Source organism: Chiloscyllium plagiosum, unplaced genomic scaffold, assembly GCF_037043375.1.
Source record: "Chiloscyllium plagiosum isolate Xiang-an unplaced genomic scaffold, Cpla_swu_hap1 HiC_scaffold_16, whole genome shotgun sequence".
Classification (NCBI taxonomy): domain Eukaryota; kingdom Metazoa; phylum Chordata; class Chondrichthyes; order Orectolobiformes; family Hemiscylliidae; genus Chiloscyllium; species Chiloscyllium plagiosum.
The window spans coordinates 43,347,222-43,366,124 of NW_028270154.1; the positions used below are offsets into that span (position 1 = coordinate 43,347,222).

Here is an 18,903-nt window from a genome sequence, read left to right on the forward strand (position 1 = left end):
GCAATGCATTAAATCATAGAATCCCTACAGGGTGGAAGCAGGCCATTCAGCTCATCGAATCCACACTGAAGAGCATCCTACCCAGACCCAACCCCCTACCCTATCCCTGTCACTCCACATCAGGCAGCTTCCTGATAACTGCTTGTTCTGACAGAGCTCAGAGTAGGGAGCTTGTTTTGGAAGTCTTGTGACAGAAAATGTGACCACCCAACACAGCTGCTTAATTGTAACTATTGCTTCAGTATTGGAATATAATGGCCTGAGGGAGGACCCGAATATTAAAGTCTAAATTAGAGTGGTGCTGGAAAAGCACAGCTGGTCAGGCAGCATCTGAGGAGCAGAAATATTGACGTTTTGGGCAAAAGCCCTTCATCAGCTTCAGTTAGGATTGTATTCCCTGGAATTTAGAAGAATTTACAGGTGTTTCATACCAACCTAAAAGATTCTAGCAGAGACAGAGAGGGTAGGAGCAGGAAGGACGTTTTCGTTGGTGGAGGAGTGCAGAACCAAAGTCATAGTGGAAGGAATAAGGTTAAAGTATTTAGGACTGAGGTGAAGAGAATTTTTTTCACCCAGAGATTGGTGAGCCAGTGGAATTCACTGCCACAGAAAGCAGTCAAGATCAAAACATTATGTGATTTCAAGAAGGAATTGGATATAGAACTTGAGGCTTAAAGGGATCAAAGGATATGGAGGAAAAGCAGGAAACAACTACTGATTTGGGTGATTAGCCGTGATCATACAAAATGGTGCAGCAGGCTGAAAGGGCTAAATAACTTACTCCTGCTCTCATTTTCCTGTTTCCACATTTTTCTAGACAGAGGGGCAAGGTGACACTACTGCTTTGTAGGTCATGAGTTTTGTATTAGGTTTGAGATTTTTGTCATCCAATACTCTGTTCTTCAGATTGCCAAAAGCTGCAATGTCACACTGGAGGCGATGCTCAATTACATCACTGGTAACAGGAGGCTCTCGTGGTGTCCAAATTGATCCACCTTATCCAGTGGCTCATTGTGGGTCTTAATCATTAAGGGACAGTGTTGTGTGGTGGGAGCAGGCAGTAGGGGCCGGTGGATATTTAGTTTAGGGCACATGACTTCGTGAACTATGTGCCAATGCCTGGAGTGACAGTGTTAGCATAAAATCCTGTATTTGTGGTTCTGACAAAATATTGGTTAAGACTAGACCAGGTTCTGTGCATTTTATCAGGAGTAGGGCTGTATTAGTATGCCTTATGTTTTCCTTATCAGTCACATCTTTCCAGAGGTTTGTATCGCTCTCAACCCTGGCATTGAAATCATTGAGGAAAACCAGCTTTTCTCCTGATTGAACATGGGACAACAAGTGATTGAGGCTGGAGTAGAATCTCTGTTTGGCCTCATGTCGTTTCTAGGATTGGGGCGCATGCACTAAATTACTGTGATGTACTACTTCTGGATTAGGATGAACAGAAGGGTCATGAAGCTTTTGTTCATCTCCAGAGGGACTTGCTGAAGCAGTCAACTCTTTATTGTTTTACAGTGAAATAAACCCCATGCTTCTCCCTCAGAAGTACCTGTGCAGAAGAAAGTGTATTTTGAGGTGAATTACTCCCACATATGGTGTTTCACTTGGGGCAGTGATGTCAGTGTGATAGCATTGACATTCCTGAGCTATAGTAGTGCTGTGACATTCAGGTCTGTCTCTGCTGGAGGCTCCTGATGTTGCAAGCTCCAAACTTCATCACAATGGGCAAGAAGCCACCTGGGCATGGGTTCTTTTAATGTGGAGAGGCTAACACACACTAACTACCACATTGTCCTTGTGCAGTAAGGTCTTCAGTTGGTCACAAAGGTGTTCTGAGTGTGTACTTTTAATTCCTGACACCATGTTTCAACTCTGAACTTTAAGCCTCCTGTCTCCTGTTGCTTTAACTAAATGGGTTCCTCTCTCCTCACACTTTCATTGAAACAAATACTCATCTGCTTCCCTGTAATGTCCCACCATGATTTCATTCCTCATGGTGATGGAAATTTTCATTGCTGGTCTTGCCCTTACCCACTATCCCCCTGTCTACTGTGCTAATTACGCCCTGAAACAACTCTGACTGATTTTTCAAGCATAATTTCCTTTTCATAAATCTGCTTTGCCTTGGTCTGTATTGTGACCTTCTAAGTACTCCATTATCACATCCTGACCAACAGATTATAGCGTTTTCCCTATTACTGATAGAAGCTTAATTGGCCTACAGTCTTCCAGTTTATTTATCTCTCTTTTCTCAGAGCAGCCTCACCAGGGCCAAGCAGAGAGACACTTGAGAAAGGGAGAGCTAATCTGGAACCTGGTATTGGGTGGGGATTAGAGGTAGAGTTCAAACAAGTGGGATCAAATGTGGAGCGGGGGAAGGGCAGTGTCCCAGGGCATAGAATGTCCCAACATGAGGGACACCTCAAGCCCATAGCCAAATCGCCACAGGTAGAGGAAAGATGCCCTTAATTGGCCATTAATCGGCAATGTAAGACATTAATTGGCCCAAGATCCTGACATCGACACTGCGACTCGTATAATTTTAGCTGAGATGAGTGAGCAGAGGCACAGGACCCCTTGCTATCCCAAACAAGTTTACATCTTTACTCACCCCACCAACTTACTCTGGGCCTATCAACCTCCTGCTAACTTGCACATTTAGTTCACTATCCTACTGAAAATATTTAACGTATTCTGATTTGTCACCTTCACTTTTGACATTTTACTATTTTCCATAATATGGCTATTGTAACTATTGTTCTGTTTCCATCATTCAACTTCTGGTCCTGTCCTGTTACAGTTGCTTGCTACTCTGCCTTAATCATTCTCTTGCTGCTCACAATACTAACTTTACCTGAATCTTCCCTCTCACCTATTAGTTTAAAGCCTTTCCCTCTAGACTTTGGTACTTTATAAATACAATTCCTATTAACTAATCAGAGACTCATGAAAATGCCATCGTCCATTGTCAAATTATCAATTCCACTGTGCAGTTTTTGCAAAAAGACCTGTCATTCAATAATCTTTTAACTTAAGACCAACCTTCAATGTAAATTTATATTCAAGCCCACTGTGAATTCTTCTGACATTTCTGTGTCCTTTCACTGTTATTCTCCTGAGGCTTTCAGTCCCAATCAAGGTCAATGCCAATTTTACTTTTTTTTTTGCTATTGAACATTCACCTAAGGACAAAGGGTGATGAAGGTTACACCTCTTGTTTATTCCTCTTTCTTACTCTCTTTTCCTATCCAAACTCAAAAACTGTACAAACACTTTTTTTACACTAGTTTTAATCTGCACTTTAATGTCAGTACAACAATAATATTCAGTTGACTGGTTGATTGAAGAGTCGAGAGTGTGGTGCTAGAAAAGCACAGCAGGTCAGCCAGCATCCGAGGAGCAGGAGAATTGATGTTTCAAGTATAAGCTCTTCATCAGGATGCAGAGCTTATGCTCGAAACATTGATTCTCCTGCTCCTCGGATGCTGCCTGACCTGCTGTGCTTTTCTAGCACCACATTCTCAACTCTGATCTCCAACATCTATAGTCCTCACTTTCTCCCTGGATGATTGAAGAGGTGTGCCTGATGCTGGTTTTGTTTTGTGGGCAATGCCTGGGGCACAAGGAAGAATGCAGCATGCAACATATGCATGGCTGGTGACATTACCGGAGTGGGGTTTTGGTGGGGAACAGAACTGGCAGAAGTCAATGGAAGACAAATAACTAAATTACCCAGACCAGAGAGAGACTGTTTCTGCAAGGAACATAGACCAACTGATGGGAGGTATGAGAATGGTAAAAGCCAGGGTGGCAATGGCAGGGAGGATGGAAGAAAAGGCATGGGGATGGCATGAGAGGAGATAACATGGCAAAGATGGAATGACAAGGTGTTCCGCAAGGATCTGTTTTGGGACCATTGCTGTTTGTCATTTTTATAAATGACCTGGAGGAGGGGCTAGAAGGTTGGGTGAGCAAGTTTGCGGATGATACGAAAGTCGGTGGAGTTATTGACCGTGAGGAAGGATGTGTCAAGTTACAGCGGGATATAGATAAGTTGCAGAGCTAGGCAGGAAGGTGGCAAATGGAGTTCAATGTAGGTAAATATGAGGTGATTCACTTTGGTAAGAGTAACAAAAAGACGGGGTACTGGGCTAATGGTCAGATACTTGGTAGTGTGGATGAGCAGAGGGATCTTGGTGTCCATGTACACAGATCTCTGAAAGTTGCCATCCAGGTAAATAGTGCGGTGAAGAAGGCATATGGCGTACTGGCTTTTATTGGTAGAGGAATTGAGTTCCGGAGCCCTGAGATCATGTTGTAATTGTATAAGACTCTGGTGCGGCCGCATCTGGAGTATTGTGTGCAGTTTTGGTCGCCATACTATAGGAAGGATGTGGAGGCGCTGGAACGGGTGCAGAGGAGGTTTACCAGGATGTTGCCTGGTATGGTAGGAAGATCGTATGAGGAAAGGCTGAGGCACTTGGGGCTGTTTTCATTGGAGAAAAGAAGGTTTAGGGGTGACTTGATAGAGGTGTACAAGATGATTAGGGGTTTAGATAGGGTTGACCATGAGAACCTTTTTCCACGTATGGAGTCAGCTACTACGAGGGGGCACAGCTTTAAATTAAGGGGTGGTAGGTATAGGACAGATGTTAGGGGTAGATTCTTTACTCAGCGAGTCGTGAGTTCATGGAATGCCCTGCCAGTAGCAGTGGTGGACTCTCCCTCTTTATGGGCATTTAAACGGGCATTGGATAGGCATATGGAGGATAGTGGGCTAGTGTAGGTTAGGTGGGCTTGGATCGGCACAACATCGAGGGCCAAAGGGCCTGTACTGTGCTGTATTTTTCTATGTTCTATGTTCTATGACATAGGAGGAAAAATAACAGGACCAATTATTTGATACAACATACTTTTCCACAGCTATTCTTTTGCTAAAATGAGATTGAAACATAAACGTTTTAGAAAAGCATCACATGAACTAAAAGAACATATCAGTATTGACTCCACAGATGATGATGAAATCGGTTCACATTCATTGGAGTTTGTATACGTAGCTACAATGAACATGCTATTGGACAAATGTAACTCCAGGGAGCAGCAGTTATAATATTTTGCATGTAAGTTTGCTTGCTGAGCTGTAAGGTTCGTTTTCAGACATTTCATCACCATACTAGGTAACATCATCAGTGAGCGTCTAGTGAAGCACTGGTGGTATGGCTCACTTTTTATTTATGTAGTTAGGTTTCTTTGGGTTGGTGATGTCATTTCCTGTGGTGATGCCATATCCTATTCTTTTTCTAGGGGGTGGTAAATGGGACCCAAGTCAATGTGTTTGTTGATAGAGTTCCAGTTGGAGTGCCATTCTTCTAGGAATTCTCACATGTGTCTCTGTTTGGCTTGTCCCAAGATGGATGTGTTGTCCCAGTCAAAGTGGTATCCTTCCTCATCCGTATGTAAAGATACTAGTGAGAGTGAGTCATGTCTTTTTGTGGCTAGTTGATGTTCATGTATCCTGGTGGCTAGTTTTCTGCTTGTCTGTCCAATGTAATGTTTGTTACAGTTCTTGCAAGGTATTTTGTAAATTACATTAGTTTTGCTTGTCGTCTGTATAGGATCTTTCAAGTTCATTACCTGCTGTTTTAGTGTGTTGGTGGGTTTGTGGGCTACCACGATGCCAAGAGATCCGAGTAGTCTGGCAGTCATTTCCAAGATGTCTTTGATTTGGGGAGAGTGGCTAGGATTTCTGGATGCATTTTGTCTACTTGTTTGGGTTTGTTGCTGAGAAATCAGTGGCCTGTAATACAGCAACACATACAGACCAAATACTGAACTACAGAAGCAATCATCCCAACACCCATAAATGGAGCTGCATTAGAACATTATTCCAATGAGCCACCACACACTGCAGCACAGAGGAACTACGAAGAGCAGAGGAAAATCACCTATACACTGTATTCAAAAAGAATAGCCTTCCACTCCATCAACCCCCTGAGAAAAAGAACAGGAAATGACATCACCAACCCAAGGAAACCTAAACAAATAAATAAAAAGTGGGCCGTGCCACCAGCGTTTCACCAAAGGCTAAATGATGACCTAGTATGGTGACAAAATGTCTGAAAATGAACCTTCCAGCTCAGCGAGCAAACTTACACCCAGAACCTCAACCTGAGCTACAAACCTTCTCAAAACTCATTAGTTATAACATTTGCCACAGAAGTCAAAACCTAAGCAGGGACTTTATCATGGAACAAAATTGGTGCTTAGGATGCTAATTGATGTTGAAATTACAGCCAGATTTCATGAAAAATTTCAAGAAATTTAATGACAAACATGGGTCCTGATATCAAACATAGAAAGGGTGGCTCAGTGGTTAGCACTGCTGCATCACAGCGCCAGGGATCTGGATTCGATTCCACCCTCGTGGCAACGGTCTGTGTGGAGTTTGCACATTCTCCCTGTGTCTGCATGGGTTTCCTTTCAGTGCTCTGATTTCCTCCCACAGTCCAAAGATATATAGGTGACAGAAATTGGCCATGTTAAATGGCCCATAATGTCCAGCAATGTGCAGGCTATGTGGATTAATCATGGGAAATGCAGGGATGGGATAGGATTGGGTGGGGTGCTCCTCGGAGAAGTGGTGAGATCTTGATAATCTGAATGGTTTGCTTCCACATTGTAGGGATTATCTGATTCTAAAAGTAGGCCATTTGGCCCCACAGGCCTGCTATGCCACTCAATGAGATCATAGCTGATATGCTTAAGTTTTGGATTCCACATTCCCATCCACCCTTTCTGCAGAAAGCTGCAACACAAAGGAACTTGGGGATACTTGTGCGCAAAACACAGGAAGCTAGTATACAGGTGCAGCAGGTAATTGGGCAGGCTAATGGACTGTTGGCCGTTATTTTGAGGAGATTAGAGTATAAAAGTAGGGAAGTCTTACTGAAACTGTATAAGGTGCTGTTGGGATCACATCTGGAGTACTGTGAGCAGTTTTGGTCCCCTTATTTAAGGAAATACATCATTTCATTGCAGGCAGTTCAGAGAGGGTTCATTGGAATGATCCCTGAGATGGAAGGATTGCCTTATGAGCAAAGGCTAAGCAGGCTGGGAGTCCACTCACTTCAGTTTAGAAACATGAGAGATTATCTCATTGAAACATATAGGATTCTTAAGGGGCTTGATAGGGTAAATGCTGAGAGGATGCTTCCGCTGATGGAAGAGTTGAGGACCAGAGGGAATTGTCTCAGAATACAGGGGTGCCAAAATAAGAGTAAGATGGAGAGGAATTTCATCTCTCAGAGAGTTGGGAGTTTTTGGATCTCCTTGCCACAGAGAGCTGTGGGGACAGAGACCTCTTGTATAATTAAGGCTATGATAGATTGTTTCTTGATCAGGAGGGAAATTAACGGTTAAGGAGAAAAGGCAGGAAAGTGGACATGAGGAATGTCATATCAGCCATGATTCTATTGAATGGTGAAGCAGGCTCGCTGTAGGGTGGGTGTGAACAACCTACTCCTGTTGCTATTTCTTATGGTCTGATGGTCATATATCACACAATATCTAGGACCCAACTGTGTAATCCTGCAACTTCTGCATTGGCTATCAGATCATATTTATTTACTTCAACTAATGTGCATTCAGATAGAGATGCACAGACACAGTGCCTTTATCTTTATGTTTTTGTTATCATTGTAACACCTTGTATTGACCGTTGAAGTATTCTCAGATCTACGTTACCGACTTGGAGATGGTTAATAACTTTAGGCCAGTTACCCCAGATTAATGAATGTTCTGCGACATGGGTTTGAATCCCAACATGCCAAATGGCAGAATTAGAGCTCAATAAAAATCTGGAATAAAAAGCGAGCTGATAGAACCATTGTTGACTGTTGTAAAATCCATCTGGTCCACTGATGTCCTTTAGAGAAGAAAATCTGCCATGCTTATCTGGTCTGGCCTACATGTGACTCCAGATCTACAGCAATGTGGTCAACTCTTAAGTGGTTAATTAGGGGTGGACAATAAATGCTGGCCTAATCAGTGACACCCATGTCTCATGAACAAATAAAAAAGCACACACTTCCTAACAGCAGTCAGTCAGAACCCAATCAGCCCACTATTTTCCTGTGATTTCACTAATTTCTTATTTCCCAATCAGTTGTTGTCTGGAAAGTGCAGATGGTAAACTTTGCCTTCTCTCTTGCTGCTGGGCCCGAGCCTGGGCTGCAATTAATCTGCTGATGCCTCCTGTCTTGAAGCTAACGTTTGAGACTAAAGGAGTTGAAAATCCACCTGGACAGTAGGACCACAGCATATCACTTTACCAGCAGTGATCAATCAAAAGGCTGGCAGCTGTGCAACTTTAGCAGTGCAACGAATTGGAGCACTTTCAAATTTGGATAAACATTAATGTTTAGCTATCATGCAAGACAGGCCCCAGCAATTGAAGAGGTGAAGCATTCAATGGTAGACCAGGAAAGCAGGGATGGCCCTGTACACCCTAAAAAGGAAAGAGCCCCACTTGCTCCCCAGGACGTTATCAAAAGGCCAACTGGATAAAGCCAGTGCACTCACCACATGTGGGTAGTCATTCCAAGGCAGGTAACATCTCAGTGGTGTCATAAAACATTCCTGCCTTTGAAAATATTCTGCGGTGCCAGGAACGCATTGGGCTTCATATTATAACACCTTTCATCATCATTCCGGCATTGACTAAAAACTGAACTGGACTAGCCACATAAACAGTGTGGCTACAAGATCAGGTCAGAGGCTTGGAATCCTGTAGCAATTAACTCACGTCTGGTCTCCCCAAAACCTGTCCATTGCCTTCAAGGTGCAAGTCAGGAGGGTGATGGAGTACTCTCCACTTATCTGGATGAATGCAGCTCCAACAACAGGCTATAAACTGACATCTAGGACAAAGCAGCATGCTTGATTGGCACCACATCCACAAGCATCCATTTCCTCCACTGCTGACACTCAGCAGTAGTGTGTACTATCTAAAAAAAACTTCAGAAATTCACCAAGGTTCCTTTGACAGCATACTCCTAACTCCCAACCACTTCCATCTAGAAAAACAAGGACAGCAGGTATTTGGGAATGCCACTACTTGCAAATTCACTTCCAAACCTCTCACCATACTGGAAAATAATGTTTATGTATATTTCTCAATTAGACTCCCTCATTCTATGACTATAAACGAGTTCAAGGCCAAACTCCACAAAATGCTTGTTACAAGACCTGTTTGTACATGTGGTCAGCTTTAAGTAATATTTTTCGGAATGTGAAGCATTGATTCAATTATAGATTTTGGTGAAAGATTAATACGGATTCCGTATTGATGCTTGCCAATCTCTGATACAACTTGTTTCCATCTTGCTATCAAGCCATTTTTTATATGAAGTTATAATTCTTCGTTTTCCAGTGGCAGATGTTAGCTATTGACTGGAGCTGTGGTTTTATTAGATCCCAAAGGAAATGCACTGCCAACTGTCTAAGTGGAGCTCTAGTGCAAATAGTACCATCGACAGAAACCGAGTGATACTTCTGGTTTATGAATAAGGAAATCGCTTCTCCTTATTTCAGAAGTTAGTCATCTTTGAAGATATATTTTGATGAAATTTAGGTTTTCACTTTTAATTTCATGTTTACATCAGAATGATATAAAAAGAACTATCTTGTCAAATTATCGAGTTATTCTCTGATTCTGGTACTAAATAGACAAAATTGAATTACAATAAACTTGAAAACTAATTGCCGTCTCGACGTACTCCTGCTGTAACCCATTCAAAGTAAACCAACTAACCTACACATCACATTCATTTGTTAATTAATGAATCATGTGATAAAAGACTAGAATTTCAGTATTAATTCATCTGGGGCGGTTTCATAAATCATTATTTTTGTTCAGCAAGACCTTTGACATGTTAAGCTTTCAATTCTAGATGAGCATGAAAAGGGAATGGGAATGCAGTCACTTTGCACAGTCTCAAATCATCTGAAAAACAAATCAGTCAGAGTTTGCTTTGATCAGTTTGACAACTTCAGCTCAATCACAACTTCAGAAGAGAAATCAATACAGCATAGGTACATAATGCACATTCAACAAATAACCTTATTCTCTGTCAAACAATATTGTTAAAGTAGCTCTGTCAATCATTTTATGGTATCGTTTTATATGCAGTGAATTAAAGATACAGGACTATGTCAACAATTTCCTCCATTGCGTTTTCATATCAGACTATTATGATGAGCTCAGCATTTCCCTTGATGGAGCGAGGGAAAGTTTCTGTGTCTCTCAGTAGTTGTCAAACATCTCTTGTCAGTCAGTTATCCAGCAAAGTTGGCTGCAATCTGGAGACAGGTGGCCAAATGACTTTCAGCTGGAATTCCAGCAACACTGAGAAAATGTGATTACCTCACCAGAACTGCCAAGGTAAAACTCGATTCCACATAACTCCAACTGTCTGCATATTCTTGCACTGCTCAATTTCAGCACTACCAACCCTGTACATTAACATCTGCAAGTATCTCACTGGCTCATATTTATATTCATTTTCAAATACTTGTATGCATGTACCGTTAATCCGATCAATTTATTTTCATATTTAAAGGTCAAATTTAGGAACTCCAGTTTGAATAATAATGATTCCATGACACAATTGCCTTTAGCTGACATTCTATTAGCCAAGCAACTGGAGGCCCAAGTGAATCAGTTGTTGAGGTGAAACTCATGAATGCTTATGTCAAATTTAATTACAGTTCAACCAAATTCAGTAAGATAATAATTTTTGAAATCTTGTCCAAAGTCTAGTCCGTGTTCTAAGAATTATATATTCAGACATTTATGAGCTTTTGTGTTTGGTGATTGCTTTTCTATCACCTGACAGGCTAACTTTGAACAGAAACCCCCTGTCTACCATTGGTGAAATGTTCCACATTTCTGTACAAGTTGCACCATGAGAATGGAAAATGAGTTAAACCAACCAATGCTCCAGTGCACTCATTGACTTAGTGATATTCAATTAACCAAATACTACTACTTAGTTCATTCACCAGTTCTAATGCATTCATTACATAACTTTGCACAGTACGTACATGGATGAAAGGCTCCTATCAAAAAGCACTGCAGTACATCCATTCAAGTTAAAGACATTTGTGAGTCTTTCTCATATTGAACATAGCTTCAAAATATATATGACAGTGGATATAAGATTCTAACACTCTAAGTCTTGATATAAAGTTGAAGATGTGTACTATACCTTTAAGAGAGAGCGAAATCATTTTTACACAGAGTTTGCAGGCACCTGTGACTGACTAGCAGCCTCAGAGTATACTGGAGAATTGAAAATATGTAACATTTGGATGTGAAACAAATATCTGAGTTTTGGTTGCTATGTTGACTACCATTTGAATTTAACCAGTTTAGCTTATGCCCCAGGATACTAAAACCAAATCGAGTTTGAATTTACTGTTTTGCCAACATTGAACCAATGAGACAATCTGATGTTTGAGGTATAAAGAAACAGGCATTTTGAGAGTTAGCCAGAGAGAGAGACCACTTCCTAATATCAGAGTAACTGCAAAGAAAACACTCTCTATCAAAGGTACCTTTTTCATATGAAACATCTTTGCAGCAAAAGACCAAAGATGACCCAGGGAGATCTACAGCCAGAGGAAGACAGACACTGGAATGGCAGCTGCTGTGTGGTTTTGAAATTAAGTTGATGTAATTTTAATATGGGTAGTTAATTGAACAGTATATTATTATAGAGGCAGATAACAAGCAGTTAAGAGAAAGGAGGCATAGAGTTGTAAATAGTTGTTGTTTAGTGTTCACATTTTGAGTTAAAGAATACATTGATTTTTTTTTCTTTAAAAGTGGAATTTGGGAGTTCTCGGTCACTCACATTTTAATAGATTACGAGGCGAGATGAACTTTTCTGATTGTTTGGTTTAATTAGCAGAGGGGTTTACCATCGTGTCGTAACAATATTCAAACAGTTATGAGCTTCTGTGTTTGCAGATTGTTTTTCAATCACCTGAGAGGCTAATTTTGAATAGATAACCCCTGTCTGCTGGAATGTTCCACATTTCCACACAAGTTGCACCATGATTCTGAGAATGGAAAAGGAGTTAAACAAACCAATGCTCCAGTGTACTCATTGACATACATGCAAGAGTAGTGATATTCAATGCAGTGCATCCAATCAAGTTAAAGACATTCGCAAGTTTTTCTCATATTGAACATAGCTTCAAAATATATTTGACAGTGGATATAGGGTCCTAACCCAAGTCACAGAAGATGTCAGCAAGCTATCAAATGTCTTTCTTCATATTGTTGATACAGATTGCACAAAGCAACAACCATAACACAGTCTCTACAATTCCACCGGTACTCTGCTTCCCACAAAGAACCTTCTGAATATGTAAATACTATCAGTTCCTACGCAGCCCAAAAAAGTCTGCCCATCAATCTCACAGGACTCAACTTTCCTTAATGGGCTTTCATACAGCACTTTCCATCAAAGACTTTTTGAAAGCTCAGATGTATACTGTCAGTTGAGCTTCTATTACCTGTCAGCATTGTAACTTTCTTAAAATATTTTTTTAAATTAGTGAGAGAGAGCCCTCTTTTCTCAAATCCATGCTGTGATTCTCTAATAACTCGTCTTTCAAGGCGATAGCACAGTGTATATGTAATAATCTCTAGCAACTTTTTTGCAGGATCGATGAATAGTAGGCACAGGATTTTCTGAAGGTACTTAATAAGATTAATTAGAAGAAAATTATACAGAAGCAAACGGAAGCAGCAACAACCCACAACCCACCACTTTTAAACAGAATTCAATGGCTCCATTTTTTTAAAACTGGGCAACTTTTCTTTGCTTTAACAGGCAACAATTAAGCATATCTCTTTCTTAAATCTGTTCTGTGAACAAATAAAAACCAAATGCCAAAACATGTTTCTGCACCTTCTTGGATTTGCAGTCACAAGTGATGTCTCCGAGAGATCAGTAAGAGGATCCCAGATTTTCACTACATAAATCAGAATACAGTTAGATATTCCAATATTAGCAAGAAGAGTGAAGATGAAATAGAAATACATGCTGATTAAGCAAGTTGGAAAACAAGTGTAGATGTACTTTCAGGTATTAAAATATGAGGTAACAATTTGACTTCTAGCATAGAAGATGGAAGTGTAAGAAGAGAAACATAGAAGATTCTTATTGAACAAAACAATATTGTGACTCAGGTACACAAGCTAATAAAAATGTATGCAGCATTTAGAAAATCAGGGTCATTGCAATGGTTGACAACCTGTACATAATCCCCCAAAATAATTAAGCTATAAACGTTCTCCAAAATAAAACTGAAGCACATGCGCAACATTCAGTTATTGAGTGACATATACTGCACTTGCTGTAGTGATCACCCAGTTTATGTTTTGCCTGCATGTCTGGACCTTACCAAGGTCAACTAAGGACAACTAGATTGCCTTCTCTTCAGTATTTTAGCAAGAGAATTCAAAGTGCTCTGCCTAGTTGCTTCTCTGACTGCTCCTCAAAAATCTAAAATAGATCAGTGATCCATAGATAACTAACATATTTTAACTGGCTGCTAGTACTCCAGAATTCTGGCCCTGACTGCCAAGGTTTCCAGCTCATTGTAATCTGTGCACTGGGAGCATTAGTAAACAGGTTCCCTCACCGTATGGAGGAATAAGCAGGTGGAACAATATCAAGATCATATAACCCGATTACATTTCCATTTTGAGCAGCCCACTTTAAGGAGCATAAGACACCATGGAAAAGTGCAGCAACAATTCACCAGAAGGGATCGCGGATAAAATATCTAATTATGATGAGAGTCTCAGTAAAGTAGGATGACATTTCTGCAGAAAAAAAGATTAAGGCTGATTTGATTGAGTTTTGTTTAATACAATGCAGAGAACTGGAAACGTACTAAAGGAATGAATCCCTTTTGGAAAAATAATGCAGAATTAAAGACAGCCGACTATTAATTCAAGCTGTTCTGGTTAAAAGAGAATTTTAAAAGTCTACTTCAAACAAAAAGCTGTGAGAATATGGAAAAGCAACAAATATAAAATAAACTAAGATGCTTAAACAGAAAGTGGGTACTCAGGACATAAAGGTAAAAGGGTGGGTGGGGAATGAGTGGTGGCTGCAAGCACGAAAATTGGATTAAACATGTTGTGCTGCCATGCCTAATGAGATGGCAGAGCAAACACAATGAACTAAAAAGTACTCTTGAATTCATGACAATCCACTGCACATTACAACAGAAAATACCATTATCTATGATTGTGGATGAATACTTTCTGTGACATTTTCCTGGCTGCTATTTCAGTAAAAACTAAAATGAAGGAGTCAAAGCATCAGACAGAAGTATATTGTATAATAACTTAAAACTTAGCAGCAATATTAACAATCCCTGTTAAGCAATTATTGATAACAGTGAATAACATCTAGGCTATTACAATTGACATGATTTGGTTCAAGAGACGGAATATTCAACAGCATTAGCTGAAGTGATTGATCTGAAGTATTTGGTAATGTAAAGTATATTATGTTAATACTCAATATTGAAGTGTATCTTAATAAAGAGGCATGGCCCTCGAGTATAATGGTTTATCTGTCATGTATCTGAAAATCAACCTTGGTACTACTCTAGGTGTTTAAATCCTACAGTAAACCTTGTGAAGCTTGGCTTAGAGTACTATCATTTAACATTTGCAAGGGTGTAGAACAAATAAACATTGAAATTCCTGAGCACAAAATAGAAGCATTGTCCATAGAAAGTGGCAGACCTGGGATAAAAAAAAAAGTGATGGGCTTTCACCTTATTTATAATACAGCCCCAAAATCTGAATGCAGGGTTGGATATGGGAAGAAAACTATTGTACAGATCGGTTTTTCTCCAGTGTATCTGGGTATGTTCACAGGCTGCCCGAGAGAGTTCACCAGTTATTCCATTCCTAGGTTCACATTATTGACATCGGCTAAGAGTAAATATGCCTCTGTAGTGGGCCACAGGCTTGACACACTGTCACATTACAGTACAAGCCACAGGGAAACATGATACATTTTTGCATTTCTTCTTTCATCTGTGATGGGGCATCTGTAGTCACACCAGCAGGGTGCTCCTTTAAATTGCATACACTACCTTGGGGCAGTTTTCTCTACTGTTCCTTTACAGACCAGCTACCTTGATTATTAAAATCAGACCATGCATGAAAATTAGGAGAGGCCAAGGGTGTTTTTGACAGAGTCCTGTATGTGCCCTCTGCTACAATTCTGGCAGCATGGCAGGGGCCAGTAATTAATTACACATTTCCTTTTGGTGAAGCTGTGTCCTTTGCACCCACACCACACTCGACGAAGTGACTTGCAGACCTGCCCTACAATTTCTCACAGAATGAGCTTGCAACATACCGTGGGAGGATGAGGAAGAATTTGATGAATGAGTAAACTCTGAAAACCTCAAAAAAATCTGCTGGGAAGTAGCTTTGAGATTAGACTGGAAATTGGTTAGCTCCCACTCACACTACCAGAGAATGATATGGTGGGCTGTTGAGGGCAGATGAGGGCAGGGATGTTGTCACTGAAATAGAGGAAACAAAACTTTCAAATTGTAACTTAAAAGAAGTGAATGAGGACCATATACAACACTGCTTCTTTTAAAAATAATAGCAATTCAATATTGAATGGCACACAAAATGCTTTCCATTACTGAATGGGATATAGAATAAAATTCAGGGATTGAATAGTGGAACGGCAGAAAATACTGATTAGGCCACGTTAGCATTTTGAGTCTAGTGTGATGAAGGGTACATATTTTATATGTCTTAATAAATTTCTTGGATTTTGGATTTCAAAATAGAATCAGATGGATGTTGCTTGGTTCTGTGAAGGGTTGTCTTTTAAAAGCAAAAAGTCAGAGTCCTTTCAGAAAAGTGACTGAATTTAATATTGTGTCAGAAAGCAGGTGTCTGCAGACCAACATGGTTTTAATTGGAAGATCTTTATGCTATAACATTTATGGCAGGGAAGGTAAACATATAAACAGCCATTAGTTTTGTTTTCAGTTCAGAAGAATTTGGGATTGAACAAGTTTGTATCCAAATTCAGCTCAGAATACACCAGTTTTGAGTTGAGAAAGAGGTTTAGCTTCTCCACAACTAGTAGTTCAGGGAACAAGTTACCTCACTGTAACAGTTTACAGGGGAACCTTGATTATTTGGAATTCGATTAACCAAACAAAATACTCCCACCCGTGTCCTTTGGATAATCAAGGTTCCTCTGTTGTTGGTTACATGTTGAAACCAAGAGAGTTTGGTCAGAAATCTGCAGGTAATTAGAAGAAAGAAAGTTTAGGCTTTGAAAATGTCACATTGACATATTTTGAAAGGACTAATGGAGTTGTCTCCACAGCATATGACAAAAATATTGAAAGAGTCAGTTAAGTAGAAACTTATGAGTTGAGATAGAGATATATTTCTCTGGACCTCAGTCTCTGTAATGTAAGAGATTGATAAGAATTTTGCCAGAGTTTGAAATGACAGCTATGATGAAAGACTTGCTTTGATTTGCTTTATTGTCACGTGTACCGAAGTACAGTGAAATGCTTTGTTTGCTAGCAGTACAAGCAGATCAGAGTAAGTAAGGATGTACAGATCATCAGGTGATAAAACAACTTGGACAGAGTAAGGCATTCAGATTACACCACACAGACATGTGCTAGGCAAGATCAGCATTATTTGAAGTTAAAGTGTCCAAATCTAATAATGGCAAGGAAGAAGCTATTCTTGAACCTGGTCATGAATTTATTCAAGCTTCTGTCTGACGGAAGAGGTTGGAGGAGAGCGTTGGTTAGGCTGAAGTGGTTTAGAACGGAGGAATCTGAACAGTGACTTAATGTCTACAAAATTATGAGGGGCCTAGTTAGAGTAGACAGAAAAGAGCTGCTTCTACATGGGGAGAAATCAATTATCGGGGCACAGATTTATGATGATTGATAAAAGGATTAAACAGATCAGGAGAAAAATCTTTTTCACCCAGAGGATAATGGGTGCTGACATTCGCTGCCTGGTTTTGTGGTAGAAGCAAAAATTCTCAACTCTTTGAAAAAGTACCTGAGGTACAGTAGCGTGCAAGACTAGAGACCAGATCGTGGAAATGGCAGCAGAACGGGGAGCTGGTTTTGTTCTTTTTCTTTAAGCATCAGACAAGATGGGCTGAATGGCCTCTTGCAGTATTATAACTCCTCAATGCTTCTATAGTCTGATACCACATAAATTTGCTCACACACTTTTAATTGCTCTCATTGTTAAAATATGAAAGTTCTCATGTTTAGAGAATGATTACCAAAAAAAACCACACTTACTATATTCATTAGGGTCAGAAGATACTTCTGCACATGGTCCAAGCCATGAAAGTACACCACTGTGTCATCAACTCCAAGAAGAACTTCTATATTATAGTCATTGTTTCTGCTATTTCTTCGTACTCTCCTGATTTTCTTGATCTGCTCTTCAATGGCTTTGTGTCTGGCTTCTAGATCATGCAGTCCACTCAAATCAGGTTCTGCCGGAAAGAAGTTAATTTGTTAGTCAAACTTAAAAGTGTAACATCAAGGTAAAATTCATTTGTTTATTTATTTTAACATAATAAAAAAAGCAATAGCTTTATGTTCTTTTTTTCATAATAATAGCATCAATTCATCTGATCAAAAGGTATCTTTTTCTTCAGTTTTCACTTCTTGCAAATTTTGAGCTCAATAAAGTGAAGGTTGCTGGTACTGTTATTTTTTTCTGGATACCCATGGATAAGCTTTCCTGAGTCCATACAACAAGGTTGGGGTAGATTACTGCCTACTTTCCCAACCACATCTGATGCCAGCACAAGATCTTCAGGAAGAAAAGTGCTGTCGAAAATTGAAGGTGTTGGAGGCAATTTCAGATTACAGGAATTCCTGTTGCTACTCAAGGCCTGGAAACACTTCCTACTTAGCAAAGGAAATTCAACCTTGTGCTAATATGGTTTAGGCCCAAATTCCAGAATTGAATTCACCAATGTAACATGTTTCCATTTTCATTGCTATGACCCTTTTCAATAAAAAAAAGACTGTATAATTTACTACTCATTTAAGAGTGGCTTGTGCTATAACCTAGGAGAAGGTGCACACTGCAGATGCCGGAGATCAATCAAAGAGCGTGGTGCTGGTAAAGCACAGCCAGTCAGGCAGCATCCGAGGAGCAGGAAAGTCGATGTTTCGAGCATAAGCCCTTCATCAAGAATGCCTTCATCAGGAATGTGCTATAACCTCACAACAACTAGGAGTGGCACAAAACATTTCACAACACAGCCCTATTGCCAGAAAATAATAGGCTTTTGGTTTAACCAGGTCAACTATTTCTACAGAACAGGAAGGATGATCCCTCGCAGCACGTTTGAGTCACGCCATCCTCCTTGCTATTGTTGAAACAATGAAATGAGAAATTCAGAAAATTCAGGAAAGGAGCTTGAAGTTTTATCACATCTCTCGGGAAAATAGACTGCCTCCTTTTGCGATACATATGAACATGTGGGGTGCAAAATCAGTTGCATTTATTTCTTAGGTGCCAATGGAGGAATCAAAATGACTGCAAATCACATCAGACGCCATTTTGCCGAGCACAGATCCGGCTAACATCTGCCAGAAGGATAAAAAGCAGAGCTATAGAGTTAGTCAGCATGCGGCATTGAATGGATGCCACTGATGTCATTTTGGAATTCAATGCTCTTCTTAATGCAATCTCTTAACCTTACACAGCTGAACACACATCAGGCAGTAGCCAGAAGTTCAAGTGCGCAGCTACTTGTCACACAG

The 18,903-nt window shown here is 40.1% G+C and overlaps 1 protein-coding gene across 2 annotated transcripts in view; it reads right to left on the reverse strand.

Annotated features, from left to right (window-relative positions):
• The window catches only part of LOC122556645 (A disintegrin and metalloproteinase with thrombospondin motifs 2-like), a 377,553-nt gene that overhangs the window by 75,906 nt on the left and 282,744 nt on the right, over positions 1-18,903 (reverse strand). For both annotated transcript variants that reach the window (XM_087995344.1, XM_043703613.2), the window contains exon 4: positions 17,419-17,618. In XM_087995344.1, coding sequence (XP_087851470.1) covers positions 17,419-17,618 — 200 coding nt within the window. The remainder of the gene's footprint in view (positions 1-17,418; positions 17,619-18,903) is intronic.